This window comes from Trichoderma virens (genome assembly GCF_000170995.1).
Source record: "Trichoderma virens Gv29-8 chromosome Unknown TRIVIscaffold_5, whole genome shotgun sequence".
NCBI lineage: Eukaryota > Fungi > Ascomycota > Sordariomycetes > Hypocreales > Hypocreaceae > Trichoderma > Trichoderma virens.
This window is the reverse complement of record NW_014013744.1, coordinates 2,221,662-2,235,623: the sequence shown is the minus strand read 5'-3', so window position 1 is coordinate 2,235,623 and position 13,962 is coordinate 2,221,662. Positions and strand designations below refer to the sequence as shown.

The window sequence follows — 13,962 nt, the reverse complement described above, 5'->3', positions numbered from 1 at the left end:
AAGCTTCATGCATCTACTCTCAGACAAAGGGGGAGGGGAATTTTGGAGTCAGATGGCGTGAAATCATATCCCCTATCTAGTCTAAACGAATTACATTGTAAATCATTTGCGTGTTCCTCGGGTACCCATCCCTCCGACTACTCTTCAGCTTCTGGCGCTGGAGGAATCCATACCAGCAACCCGTCCTTGTCAATCTTCATCCCCTCCGTCGGAATTACTCTCAGCACCTTCTGGAAATACTTGTCTCTCACTACCAAGCCCGGCCGTATGTAGACACCTCGTGTAAGTGGCAGCAGGCGGTATGTCTTTGTACGTCTTGACATAGGGAGTAGGTGCACCGTCGTCTGCTTCGATCCAGAGAAGGCGAATGCATCGCTTGGCTCCATCGCCAGTCCAAATGTCAGGAAATGGCTGGACGGATTTTCAATCGTGATATCGAGTCGCACCAGACCAGACTGCTCTTGTGAGCTGTGAAGTACTGATGCCAACACTCTAGGCTCTGTTCCAAGCACCATGTACTGCCCTACCGTCATCGTCGTGGCATTGATTGCGTTGCTCTCGCCATCTGCCACTTGTCGTCGTCGTCGCCAGCGGACTACAAATGCCAAGTCAATCGCGACCGGATGCCTATCATCCAACGTAACCTTCTGCGCCACCAGACCAAATCGAGCTTCATACATCGTCTTGGGAGCCACAATCATGCCATCTGCAGAGAGCTCGGGTTGGCTGACAACCCGGCACCGTCCGCCAGGCGTCACAGCCGTAACCACCATATCCAGACCAACTACATCCAAATCCTCTGTGGCGAATGATGCATAGTGACAGACTAGACACCATTGCTGGGCAAGACCCCTGGCCTGGATCACATCGCCGTCAGACACATCTTGTAGGTCCTCGTAGTCGAATAGGCTTGGCCAGGGATCCGGATGAAGCCGCGGCATCAAATCATAATTTGCTTCAAATGCGTTCACCACATTTAGGTGAATGGGCAACACTTGGACGATCGGGGTTGCTGCGTCAGATTCCAAGTGGTAATCAGCTCGGATCTGTATTTCGTACACTGTAGGGGCTGGCGCAGGGTCGAGATGAATCGACAACTCCAACGACGAAGAGCTGCCTATATTGCCGAGAGCGAGCCCCGTCACTTGCGACTCTTCTTCAGCAGCATCTACCTCTCGTTTGTGTTCACCAGCGTCCACCCGGAATCGAGGAATGATCTTTCCAACAATGCGAATGTCCAGTTTCACATTAGCTGAGTCGTCCTCTTCGTTGTGTAGGCCAATCTTCAGGGGTATCGGCTCATTGGCGTAGAACTGGCCGAGAGGCTCTACCAGCCTCAGCTTCATCTTGGGAGGCCGTGGTTGTATGTGTAAAATGTGTCCGTCGGGTCTCGACAGTCGTGGTTTTGCCGCGCCTCGAACGAACCATCCTGTAACTTTGCCTAAATCTGACAGCGATAGTGTGTAATCCAACTCAAAAGTTTCGGTTTTGTAAGTCAAAATCACACGAGATGCCGACGCCTGTCCCGGTTCTCGCAAGGGTATGTTCATCTCCAAAACCTGTCTGTGGCCGGGTCTAAGCGTAATATTGCATTTGCCAGTCAGTTGACCCTCCTTTTCATCCTCTTCGTCTTTGGTTTCGCTTTCGTCCTTGGCCTTATCTTCATCTTCGCCTTCGCCATCTTTTTCCTCCTTTTCACTTTCATCATTTTCCTTGGCATCTCCTCCAAGCTGCTCTGTCAACGCTACGGCGGTTACAGAGACAGGCTCTTTAGAAGAATTTGTCGGCAAGTCAGAGTCGTGTACAAGCGTGATCGGTTTCAGGTGTCCCTCGAACTCGACCCGGATCGAAGACAAAGTAACTGGCGCAGCTACTTGAAGCGCCTCAGACTTCAGTGACAGCTGAGCCAAGCATGTCTCACCAGCCCGGCCCTCCTTAGTACGGAAAGCAAAAGATGCCGAGATAAATGATGAAGCCAAGTCATCGGAGATGGTAATGAATGGCTTGGATGTCAATGATACGCCATCTAATGACTTGGCAAGGTCATAGTGCCAGTTTTGTCTTCGAGTAAACCCTGAATATCAAGCATTAGCCCAGCGCCAACCACATATATCAACGTCATCAGATGAAACCTACGTTCATTCATTAGTTCCCAGTCAATTGCGACCACAATGTCTGCCCGCCCAGTCTCCGCCGCCGCCCGCCTCATTACCCATAGGATATCTTCAGAGATGTCTAACCACCACTCCGAGCGAAAGGATTTATCTTCCCACAGTGGTCTAAGCATCGCCAACACTTCGTTCCAGCTCCCCAGTGTCGCCATCTCTCTTGCGCACTCTAGAGATATCTCTGCCGCAATTCGGTGCTGCTTCCGCGCTTGAAACTGCCCCCTTGCGTTGAGAAGACAGTCTATCATTAGCTGTGCGTGATTGACTCCATTTCCGCTCAACGGGTACTCTTCGTGAGGTGGGGGACACATGTATGTATCGTAGCGGATGGCCTTGCTCGCCACCCTCGACGCGGGCGAAGCGTCCGGTGCTCCTCTATCATCGTCAGGTATCCTATGGGCCAATGATCTTCGAGCTCCAAGGTGGCGCGCAGCTATCCGATACCAGTAGCCTGTGTGATGCAATAGTTCCCAGGGCTGCAGTCGCTCTCCAAAAAGAGCTTTCTCCGGCTGAAGGAAGATGGTCATGGTTGAAGGCCCGAAGCCTGGAACTTCGACCAGCTCAATCATGTTGGCCATCACCATTGCCCACCGGGCTTCCCAGGCTTGCCAGCCATAATTGTTGGTCCCTCTTCCTCGGCGGTCAACAAAGTCGCTGATGCGGTCGCGGTGAGTCTGCCATCTCCTAACTGCCAGGCTCGTTTGTCCCATCCACAGATGCAGCCGCAAACAGCGAATAGATATGATGTCTGCCAGAAGCCGCGCCTCATTCCAGCGAGGGCTCCAGCTAGGGATGATATCAAGCACGTCTTGGCCAAGCAAGATCTCATACGCTTGCTCAAAAGATCGAATCGCCGCGTCAATCTCTTGGCGAAACTCGGCAAAAATAGCAGACTTGAAATCATAGCGGAAATTCCAATCCGGCAGCGACAATGTTTGCGATGTTCCAGAAGTAGGCGGTAACGTCGGCTGGGGGACAATTCCTCGGGATCTCTTCTTCCTAGCATGTCTCCCAAGATCTCGATAATACTCGATGGCCGTGTTATACAGTAGAGCGAGAATACTATCCATCACCCTCCTCAATTCCGACGTCGATTCCTGTGGAGGGATATAGAAAATCGATTTAGGGTCCAGACCTGTTCCCCTTCGAACACCCTCCAGTCGGTCTTGTATAATTTCAGCAGTCAAATTGGTCCTGGCCAGCTCATCGCCGAGGATGATAACGACCAGGCGTGTCTTGTATCCCGATTCCACCAAAGTCGCCCTCATACCATTAAGAGCAGACTTTAACCGATTGTCTTGTTGCACGGCAATCTTTGGATCGCTAATCAAAGTATAGAAGCACACGAATATGCTGGGTATCTCTTCCTGGTGCTTCTTGATCCACTGCGCATTCATCAATCCATCAGGGTACAGAGCCGACGAAGGACTAAGCGGCGAGAAGGGCGAGTGTAGAATCGGGGGGGTTGTCAACGGTTCGATGGTCTCAGGCAGCGTTGCTCGTCGGGATGGAAGTACAAGAGACTATATTCAATCAGAAATGCGCTGCGCAACCGGCTTAGGTCCCATGCAAACTCGTCTTACCCTACCGACGGTCTTGACGCGAACCCTGTAGTGCTCTTCCCTCGTAACCGCCGTCCATGACTTCCCGCGCTCGTCCACTTCCTCAAAGTACGATTCCAAGAAGGTCGCTTCGTTTCCATCGAGAGGCGGCAGATCAGACCGAAGAAGCACCTGGCCCTTGGCCTTGGGAGGCTGCTCTGGCGGATCGGACCTCAACCCCGACACCACAATCAGCGGCACATTATGATCGAGGCTTCCCAAAGGGTAGCCATCCATGGTGATTAAGTCGGCGTCGAGAAGACATAGGCCAAGCGTCTGGTTCGTGCCGAGGAGCTTCGCATTCAAGTCGGATTGCGCAACTGATTCACTTGCTTAGAGGTGGTGGAGCAGCGTTAGCATCACTCAATACAGGTCGCAAAAGCTGCCCCTCGTTGCGGCGTAAAGCAGCCCACCTTACAGCCTTGAAGACGGGGATGTCTGGGGCTTTCTCAAGCAAACGCTGACGGAAAAAAATTATAAAGAAATATACAAAAAATTGCGACTAAATTGTCAATCGACAGTGCATTTTGACTCGCAGCACCTCGATGAATCGGCACTATCTCACAGGCATCAGAATTGAAGCTCAGAAGGGGACGCCGCTCTGTATGTCGACCTGCTATTAGCGGCAACGGTAGAGCTCCAGTTATTGGGCGGCACAAACGACCGGCGCCGGAAGAACGCCGGATGCCGAGCAAGCGCACCCTCTACCCAAAAATTCATGATGGCAATGGAATGATGCGAAACCACCTACCAGAGCGCAACATCTCCCGCCACGAAAACCACCAAATCCCAAGCCGCCTAGCGGTGCAATTTCGCATCTCGAATTCACGACTCCTCGCCTCCTCCCGCAAACATGAGACCTACGCAAATCCTCAGCGTGGGCAAGTACCGCCACCTCAAGCTCACAACCAAGGATGTCGGCCGCGGCTTCTACAAGGGCAACCGAACGGGAGCCATGGGTCGCCACACCAAGTACGGAGGATACATTGTCGAATGGAGCAAAGTCCGCACATACGTCGTGCCCCAGAATCTCAGCGAGTCCAAGGTAGGAAACAAAATCGGGGTGCAGAGGCGGACAATTGGTGGCGGCAGAAAGAGCAAGATGGATGGTAGCTAACCTTGTGGTTTGTTTAGCTCACTCCCTTCGTGAGCAGAGAAGTTCGCTCAGAGCCTGGTGATTACAAGGGCCTGAATAAGGGTCCTCAGGATCCTTACTTTTACGTCGAGCAATGGAAGCGATACAACGGTGTTGACTAAGTGTTCTCTACGGATCATACGATAAAGAGACGAAGAAAGAAGAGCACATCTACGAATAAACCCACAGCAGAAGTCAAGGGTATTCTGCTGGAGTTGTATATATACACCCTACGAATATTGTACCACCACCATGCATGATGGAGTCAAACGGTGAATGGGGAGAGAAAAAAAGATACCATCATGGGATTGTATGATTAAACTACGGTATCTAAACATACAACATACAAGAGAGAAAGCAAAAAGAAATTCGAATTTAAATTCAACTAAATAAATGCGCCACCATTGATGTGGATAGGATATCGCTAGTTATATGCTTGCTTGCTGGTTTTCCTGTCTTCGTTCTTCTCCCATTATTTCCAAACGTTGATGAAATCCTTCATAGCCACACCGAGCCTTTGTATATTACCTCCCATCTCTTTCACATCTCTACCTTGACCTGTGGTAACTCCTCTTTAGCTGTCGAAAATGTCTCAATGGCCCGACGCTGCACCTCTACTTTCTCATTGTCCTCATCCACACCATTTGCAGAAGGCTTCTCTTCGTCTAGGTCTCCCTTTGAATCCGTCACGCCAAGAAGTCCCGATCCAGGCGAAGGACTCATTGGCCGAGATCCAGGCGTCATTGTTGAATTTAGCGTAATCATGCTCGCTGTCTCCGCGTCATTTCTAATGCTAAACGGCAAGGCAATGCCGTCAAGGAATGGCCTCTTTCCGGCGACGCCCGTTTCAGGAGAATAATCCGGGCTGAGGAGGCCATCGTGAGCCGCCTCCTGCTCCCGGCGCATGGCAATCAACTGCTCAACAGCAGTTTCCCCTTCCGTCTCTTCGCTGCCGGTTTGATGCTCATCTCGCACAATCCGCTGATGAGAAGGTCTGCGGCTATGCCCAGGCTTGTTGGCTCCAGAGGGTGACGAGACGCCATTACTCAGATCTGGAGTAACGGCCTGCATCTCGGGCTCGTAATTAGCTTTCTGCTCCCTTTCTACCGTCATCTCGTCGTGTTTTGATCCCCAGAGGGACCAGATGGCTAGGCCAAAACTCCTCCTTCTCTTCCCTGATTGCAACTCGGCACCCACGGGTATTCGCCCAGCCAGTGCAGTTGGCGGCGGACGCTCATCCACGCCAAAATCTTTATACCCCTCAACCATTTCCTTGATAATCTTTTTATGCGTTTTGGCCCTTGCGCTGGCGTATTTGTGGTCCCATGTGCGCTTGGTTTCCAGCCACTTCCTCACAGGACCTTCTTTAATAACTCCAATTTCCTCGGGCTTCATGGTGCATCCAGGCAGCTCTTCCTCCCGAGGAAGAGGCAAAATGGCGCCATTCCGGGCTATTCGCTGTCGAATCATGTAATTCTTGAATGGCGGAAGTGGATCTCCTGCTCTTCCAACCTCTGCAGGCGTTGAGTCGTCCGCTGTTTGTTTATCTTTATTCAGATCTTGTTCTACCTGGCCCCCAGCTTCCGTATCAGAGCCAGAGCTAGTAATGACCGAAATCGCATCGTCATCCATAATCTCAATGTCTCTGTTCTGCGCACGCGCTAGGGCCCAGGCTCCAAACTGCGCAATCGATCTGTACATGTACTTGGCCGGGCTTGTAAAGCTGAGAGTCGGGGCAACGTGGCATAGATCGTCCCACACTTGAAGTTGCACATAAGTAGGCTTGTACTTGGCAAGCAATTCCCTTCCGTGGTCCGTCAAGTCTGCGTCCGGCGGTGCGTATTTTGTCGGGTTGGCACACTTGTGGGCCAAGTAAATCTGCTCGTCACGAAGAAGCTCGCCGCCTCCGACAGTAATCAGAAGAGGCGGCAGCCCACCAAGCGTTGGCTGCTTGACAGGGCTCACCAGTGGGTGTGATAGAAGAGCATTCGTTGTATACATCTAGCAGACGTTAGACCCCAATTCCATCCGAGTTGGTAAATTAGTTGTACTCACTTGAATTTGGTCCTTCATGGTAATCAGCTCCCCATCGATTGTAACGGTTAGAAATTTTTCCGTCTCGGTGTAAAGGCCACTGCTGTCAATATGAACACCTGCTTCGCCATCACTTGCCGGAACCACGGGATCCTGTTGTTTCTGCTCTAGTTCAGCCGTAGACGGAGCCCCTTTCTTATCGCCCTTCTTGCGCTTCTCCGCCTCTGCGTGGAGCATATTCACATCATCATCATTGGGCGGCGGCCATGCCCTTGATGGCTTGTGGTGAAAGCCTGACTGTGGTATATAATCCAGCGGCGTCTCAAGGCCAAGGCTTGGAAACGAGTGCGTCAAGTCAACCCAAGGACTAATAAGGATGCCCCCGGCGGGCAATGGAATTCCTTGGTCTCGAAGAAGGCATAGCATGGACGTCACCATGCCACCACCTGCCGAGTCTCCAGCAAAGATAATCGTGCTTGGGTCTTGCGTTGTAAGCAGATATAAATAAGCTGCCAAACAGTCCTGAAGGCCACATGGGAATGGGAATTGAGGAGCCAGACGGTACCGCGGTGCAAAGACTCTAGCTTTTAGTTTTCTCGCGTGTCGTTGCATCTGGTAGCGATGTTCGTCGACACTCCCGAAATAATACGCACCCCCGTGTATGTAAAGCATCACACGACGCAGTGGTTCGTTGTTCTTTTTCCGCTCATTGGCATCCGCCCGCATCTCGATCCACTCAGCCTCCAACGGGCCTTTCGGTCCTCGCCAGTGCCACCATTTCCTGCCGCCAATCTGACGGATGCCATCAGGCCCCAGCTCTCCCTCTATCAATTCTGCTGCTCGGCGGAGGTGCTCGTCAGGAATCGTGACGCTTTCAAGCTTGACCCATTGCGGGTGCGGGACCCATTGAGCCGTGAATCCCTGGATCTCTTCGACAGTGTGCTGCGAGGCATATTCGAGGAACGACCGAATGAGATGTAGTCCCTCGTCGTACGACAGATGCGTGGTCGGGTGCTCTTTCAAGCTCTTCTTATTCAGGTACTACAAGATTCCGCCCCAGCAGAGCGCGAGTTAGCAAACTGGACTGATGGAGGGGAAATAAGAAACGATCCCTTCCAGTCTTTGAAAGCAAACGCCTTCGCAATTGACTTTTTACATACATGTGAAAACAAGGTGGTTACAACCGTCGGCGTAACGGCCAATGAGACCGACGTCGTGTTAAGCCTGTTCATAGCGATCTCGTTTGCCCTCCAGATTCCATCGATACGTGCGGATCGCTAATTTATAGAGAGTCTGAAAGGGACACGGTCTAATTAAGAGACGGGAAAATACGAACACCGAGACACCCGCATAAAAGGGCAACAGGTCAGAGCATCTTGAGATTGGCATCAGGGGCCCCCATGATGTCATGCCTTATATTGTAAGGGATGATCTTGGCTCCCAATCCTCGAATGTCGGTTGGGAAAAGAGTATTACTGTATTAGTACTAGCCTACAAAGCTTGTTCAGCGTCATGCTAGTGGTCCGTGCACGGCCAATCCAGCACAGAACTCGTGGGCGGGAAGGAAAAAAAAACACCAAAAATTTTGTGCAGACTTATGGCCGTTTGAATTTGAGCCCCTCCATATCCCCGCTTAATACATTCAAACCCAGCATCAGCATCATGGCGTCTACAGAGACAGCTCAGTTGCCGCCGGCGGGTAAGTGGGAACAAACACAAGAATCAGGTCATGGGACATTGGTATATTAACTCTGCATACTACAGCACTCCGACAGTCCAACTTCGAACAAGCAGTGGCATGCGCCCTGCACCTATGGCCGGCCCTGACCCTCGCGGTGCAGAATAACTGGGGAGGACCCGACTCTGCAGACAAACGGGACTGGTTTGCAGGTGCCGTCGTCGATCTGTTTTCAGAATTTGCCGATGCGCAGCCCGGAGAGACTGCAAAGACCAGCGCCGCTGAGGAGCCAGATATGGAAGATGTCGAGACGGTGCTGCTACAAGTAATGATCGACGAGTTTGAGGTCAACATCGACGACGATTCTGCTTTGGATGTTGCTAGATCCATTGTCAAAGCGAGATCCGAATGCGCCATCGGCGAATTCAATGACGAGGTCAAGAAGCTGAGCGAGCGGTTCGCGAATCGCAAGGGCACCAAGGTGGATCAGATGTTCAAGCAAGCCGAGGACCAGGACCAGGATACCGACTGGGAGTCTGGCGACAGTGGCGAGGACGATGAGGACAACGAAGGCGATGTGGACATGGACGAGGCGCCACCTCTGGCACCCGTCCCCAAGGAAAAGCCTGCTCCTGAGATTGACGAGGACGGCTTCATCAAGGTCACCAAGAAGAAGAGGTAAACCTTGAATAGCACAGAAAACATGGGGGGAGCAAGCTATCGCTGTGGGGGAGCATCCAAATCGGCATAATCCAAAACACAAAATACACGCCGCTGCGACGACTCGACTTGCTGAAGAGGCGATAGCAATTCCAAACGCCAAACTGCCCAAGCTCTAAGAAACAAATTATACCCGAAGACGCACAGAGTAAACGTGGTGCAAAATTACTCCCAATCCTCGTCACTGTCATCCTCGTCACTGCCGTTCTCCCCTTTTTTCTTGGGCTCCTTTGGGCTGTTTGGTGTCTGACTAGGTAGCTGGCTCGTTTTTCCCGAGGCCGCTCCAACAACATCATAGCTAGCATCAGTTTCCGCCTCGGACTTTTCATCATTGGATTTCCTGGACTCATCGGGCTTTGTGTCTTTGGCCTGGATCGTGGTTGATGAAGCAATAGAGTCGGGCTTCTTTCCCTTGGCATCGGGAGTGGCGGATTTCTCAGCAGGAGTGGGCTTTGTTGACTTTTCGTCCTCCTCCGAGTCGTCCTCGGAGTCATCCTCTTCCTCTTCCTCTTCCTCTTCCTCCTCCGAGTCATCATCCCAGCCAACCTCATCTTCCGTAGACGCAGCTAGAAAAGAGCGTGTCAGCCACAAAAGATTTATAGATAGAATCAGGATAATGAAGCAAAAATAGCATCATCAGATTAGTATGTTACCTTTGAGAAGATCCCGTCGTCGTGACTCAGCGGTCTCAATGCCATGGCGCAAGAAATAGTATCTCTTCCAGAAGTCGGCATAAGGAATTTGGTCAGGAACTAGCTTCTCCATAGTCGCTCGCAATTCGGGGTATTTTGCCAGGTCGCCGCTGATTTCATCCGTCTGCTTGTCAATATCAAAACCTTTGGTCCATTGTTCGTATTCCGTGGCAGACGGGTCCTTGGTGAAGCTCTCCGGCGACGTGTGGATGACGTGCAGCTGTGCCTCGAATCTTGAAGTATGGATCACTCTCTTTCCTTGAGCATCCTTGCTCTCAAACATGACTTGGCTACCCTCGGATGATTCATCCGGAGGCGCGACGCTAATCGCATCTCGTAAAAAGTCCCGAATATTGCTTCCGAATCTGAGTAGAGCTTCGTCGGCGGCATCCTCGGCTTGCTGCAAGTCCTTCAAGCGCTTTGCGGCCTCGGTTCTTAGGCGTGACAGCACAGTTTCGGAGTCTTGGGTGGAGGTGCCATCTCCAGCCGCTGGAGTCGTTGCATTGGTCGGGGTCCTCTGGCTATCGTCGGCGTCGGCGTTGGACAAGTCGGGGATGATGGTGGTAAGGGAAAGCGAGCGGGTTCGATTTGCGATAGTTTCTCGCAGACTGGTAAATCCCTTCTGTGCATCTTCCCCGACCTCTGCAATCTCCTTGGAAGCTTGAGTGTAGACGGATTCGCCCTACACCAAATGAGCCTCAGCCACGAATGGCGGTGATACGGCGGCAGCCTGGTTGTCATACCTGCTTGATTACATTTCCAAAGAAGCCTCCGATCTTGGCGCCCCACGGACTCGCCGAGAATGCCTTGTAAGCTTCCTGGATGTCGCTGTTTAGGGAAGTTTGTGCATCTTCCTGCTTCGAACTCTCTCCAGGCTCGTCGGTATTCTTGATGTAGGCTTCCTCTTGAATATGGTCATATGCGAGATCCATGATGTCTGAGTAAGTACCGGCCTCGGTTGAGGCGCGGAGGACTAAGCAAGGAGCCTTGATTCTGCTGTCCTTGTTGAGCTTCCAGTACGAGCCTCAGAAGCTGGTTTCAAGGGATAATCATGGAAGTCAGCAGCTGCTGGCACTGGTTCGCGAAGCTAACGGATGCGGTAGAGGGGGGCTGGCGGGGAGTGCATTGCAATCACGTGAGTCGCCAGTGCGTGCATCATGGGACCATGTTTGCATGCCTACCCTGTAAAGTCTCGAGATCAGTGTCAGGATGAAACCTTTTCTACTAAACAATCTCCTATGAATTTCACGGTATCTTCTATTGCGAAAGTTGATTACTATACCTTCCATCAAGTCACCGTATATAGTGGATGTAGCCTTTATCAATTTAGCGGCTATCTGCTTGTGCGTTACATACCTAACTATCTCTTACATAAACGTACGCTACAAAGGGAGGCAGTGATGAGAGCTGGGAAAAGATAGCAGCAGCGCTAAATGTTTTTTCACCATGATCGGAAACACTTACCGAATCACATGCAGATGTTAACCATATGAAATGGGCATGCGCCTAGCTGGGTAATGTGACTGACACTGGAAAATAAGGCACCTTGTCGTTGGTAAAGCTTTGAACCTGCAAACTCCATCACCGTGTTGTCCAGAATAGATACACGCGGCGTAATGGATTAATGAAGATGGCGTAGAACATATGTACCTAGTATATGCGAACTATCTCTTGCCCAGTATTGAACGTAGCTACTGTGTTTCTAGCTTACTTGCAGGTTTCACCCAGAAACGTAGAATGCACCAGTATCTGCCACCATCTATGCCCTTCTCTCTGATACCAATCGACATGTAGAGCCGCAATGTCCGAGTTGCATAATATGGGTTATATAGAAATTGTCGTGGCGTAGAGGTTCAGGACTGTTAGTCTTGTGACTGCAACTATTGAGTAGCCTAATAATACTTGTAAGTGATACTGCGTCCTAGCGCCACATCTGTAAAGGGATATTCAGGGTATCCATCTGCTCGGATGTTCCTAAAACCTGTTATTCCACCACATCCACGCCTACTCCAGCGGCCGTACTGTGCCAAGGATTTCGTCACCCTTGTTCTGAGACTAATGCAACCGCAAATTGCCGATGTTTAGAGTTACGTTGGTTCAATGAGATCGGAGAGCGTGGTTTGCATTAGTGATGGCTTCGGGGAAGCGCCTATGAGAGTGCATGATAGAGAAAACAACATATCTGTATCCTTTTTTTAAGGAGCTTCATAACAGCCATTTCATGGCCATTGTAGTGATCAAACCCATTGTGCATCAACTACCTACCAATTCATTGATATGCTGCTCTGTTTGCTGCTCACTCATCGAGTCGTTTTGTTGACGAATCTATGCCGTCATTGTGCATTGTGGAGAGGTCCTGTTTAGATCTAGATCCAGGTCCTGAGCTAAATGCCCCAGTAATCTCCATGTTCTCCGCATAGTTTCTGGTGAGTCGGCTGAGTGCCTTGAAGGCCCAAGTTCGATCTTCCTCAGAATCCAAGATGTTGCGAGCGCTAGATTGCTTCAACATCTTGATTTTTGCGTCATTGCTTTCCTAGAAGCGGAATATGTGGAGTGCAGGTGATTTAAGCTTTGTACGGGACCAGTCAACATGACGTAGGTGTCGCTATGCTCATTGGTGGAGCGCCGGTCTCTGGTCCACTTCGTGGAGTATCCGCCGCCAATTGAGTGTTGATTGTGCCTGGCAAGTGACGATCATGGCTACAGGAACATGATTCTCATGACATGGAAATGTCCAGAATTGACAGGAATGCGGGATTGCTATGTGATGCAATTCTTGTGGAGGACTCGGCCGTTGTTTATTTAAACCTCCTCAACATCCCCCCTCTGGATCAAGTCTCATCATCAGCATCACAATTTCACTTACAACTTCAATCTCAATTCTCTCAACTCTCAACTACACCACAACCTACGTTCTCATCTTGAGCTCAATCAATCCTTCAAAATGGAGACTGCCAAGCAAGCTTTCAACTACGTCGCCGAGTCTGTCCAGGGCGCTACTTCTGGTGTCAGCAAAGAAACCAACAAGGAGATTGCTAAGAACGACAACGTCGATGTTAGCACTCGGTAAGCCGGAGCAAATATTCCGAGTATGCATGTATATGGCCAAAGTCCGCTAACCATTCGCAGCTTGACTGCTGGCAAGGACGCTCTCGGTGACAAGATCGACGAAACCGTCCACAACAACAAGGCCGAGGCTCACAAGCAGCTGGCACAGAACAACTAGATCGGGATAAGGATCTGGGATCCTTCAAAGGCAAAGGCGTTGCAACGGCATAAAGCGAAGGGAATACATAGCCCACTAGGCAGGAATTGATGATTTGAATTCGCACATATGCTCATTTGCGTGCTCACGGGTGACGGTGATACTGCGACTTTCATTCGGTCGTGAAGCCATTTGCCCAATTCGAATATTCGTAGTGTTGGTGAATCTGCCCCTCGCATGGCTATGGACGGCATAACCCAATCGGCGGCTGAAGTCGTAAATCTCTCAACTAAGTTATGCAATGGATAACTGCCGACAGCGTACTCGTATGGTCATCCTGACGGGCATAAATGCGCCTCCGTTAGTCGCATTTCTCGTATCGAATGAGTTAATTGCGCACACTAGCGACGATATAGGAAAATAGTTGAGGTTTGGCCAAAATTCAAAATAAGAAATAGCCTTATCCAGCTACCCGGCCAATAGTATGGCTGTTCTGCAGCGGGGTAGTAGTGTTAACTGGTAACAGTAGCATTCGCCGTCAACCTTGGAGTAAGAATTCGGTGATAGCCTAGAACGTTAGCGAGTTGTTGCTACATAAATTTCCCATGTCAAATCCTTTGGCTACGCTTCCCCTCGAACTTCAGTTGCCCCTCGATCAAACCTTGATACTAGAGATAGATAGGAATGTCGGCCAACGCCTGGCCATTGGGACGCATGTAAGCCCAAAAA

General features: G+C 50.7%; 6 protein-coding genes across 6 annotated transcripts; 3 read left to right on the top strand and 3 right to left on the bottom strand.

The window, feature by feature from the left end:
- Positions 1-137: 137 nt before the first annotated feature.
- On the bottom strand, positions 138-4,006 carry TRIVIDRAFT_58015 (uncharacterized protein; the record flags this gene model as incomplete). The annotated part of the gene is made up of 4 exons (XM_014102621.1): positions 138-1,641; positions 1,744-2,074; positions 2,137-3,691; positions 3,752-4,006. 4 exons carry the CDS (start codon positions 4,004-4,006, stop codon positions 138-140), a joined length of 3,645 nt encoding a protein of 1,214 aa, XP_013958096.1.
- A 616-nt stretch (positions 4,007-4,622) lies between these two features.
- TRIVIDRAFT_147084 (uncharacterized protein) lies at positions 4,623-5,026 on the top strand (the record flags this gene model as incomplete). The annotated part of the gene is made up of 2 exons (XM_014102620.1): positions 4,623-4,814; positions 4,904-5,026. The coding sequence occupies 2 exons, from the start codon at positions 4,623-4,625 to the stop codon at positions 5,024-5,026; spliced, it is 315 nt and encodes a 104-aa protein (XP_013958095.1).
- A 418-nt stretch (positions 5,027-5,444) lies between these two features.
- On the bottom strand, positions 5,445-8,170 carry TRIVIDRAFT_190792 (uncharacterized protein; the record flags this gene model as incomplete). The annotated part of the gene is made up of 4 exons (XM_014102619.1): positions 5,445-5,569; positions 5,624-6,905; positions 6,960-7,979; positions 8,099-8,170. 4 exons carry the CDS (start codon positions 8,168-8,170, stop codon positions 5,445-5,447), a joined length of 2,499 nt encoding a protein of 832 aa, XP_013958094.1.
- Positions 8,171-8,600: 430 nt separating this feature from the next.
- Positions 8,601-9,394, top strand: TRIVIDRAFT_230370 (uncharacterized protein; the record flags this gene model as incomplete). Its single annotated transcript, XM_014102618.1, has 2 exons — positions 8,601-8,637; positions 8,703-9,394. 2 exons carry the CDS (start codon positions 8,601-8,603, stop codon positions 9,296-9,298), a joined length of 633 nt encoding a protein of 210 aa, XP_013958093.1.
- Positions 8,667-10,960, bottom strand: TRIVIDRAFT_89381 (uncharacterized protein; the record flags this gene model as incomplete). The annotated part of the gene is made up of 3 exons (XM_014102617.1): positions 8,667-9,902; positions 9,990-10,710; positions 10,772-10,960. 3 exons carry the CDS (start codon positions 10,958-10,960, stop codon positions 9,502-9,504), a joined length of 1,311 nt encoding a protein of 436 aa, XP_013958092.1.
- Positions 10,961-12,859: 1,899 nt separating this feature from the next.
- TRIVIDRAFT_76718 (uncharacterized protein) lies at positions 12,860-13,358 on the top strand (the record flags this gene model as incomplete). The annotated part of the gene is made up of 2 exons (XM_014102616.1): positions 12,860-13,094; positions 13,158-13,358. The coding sequence occupies 2 exons, from the start codon at positions 12,973-12,975 to the stop codon at positions 13,252-13,254; spliced, it is 219 nt and encodes a 72-aa protein (XP_013958091.1).
- Positions 13,359-13,962: the final 604 nt, after the last annotated feature.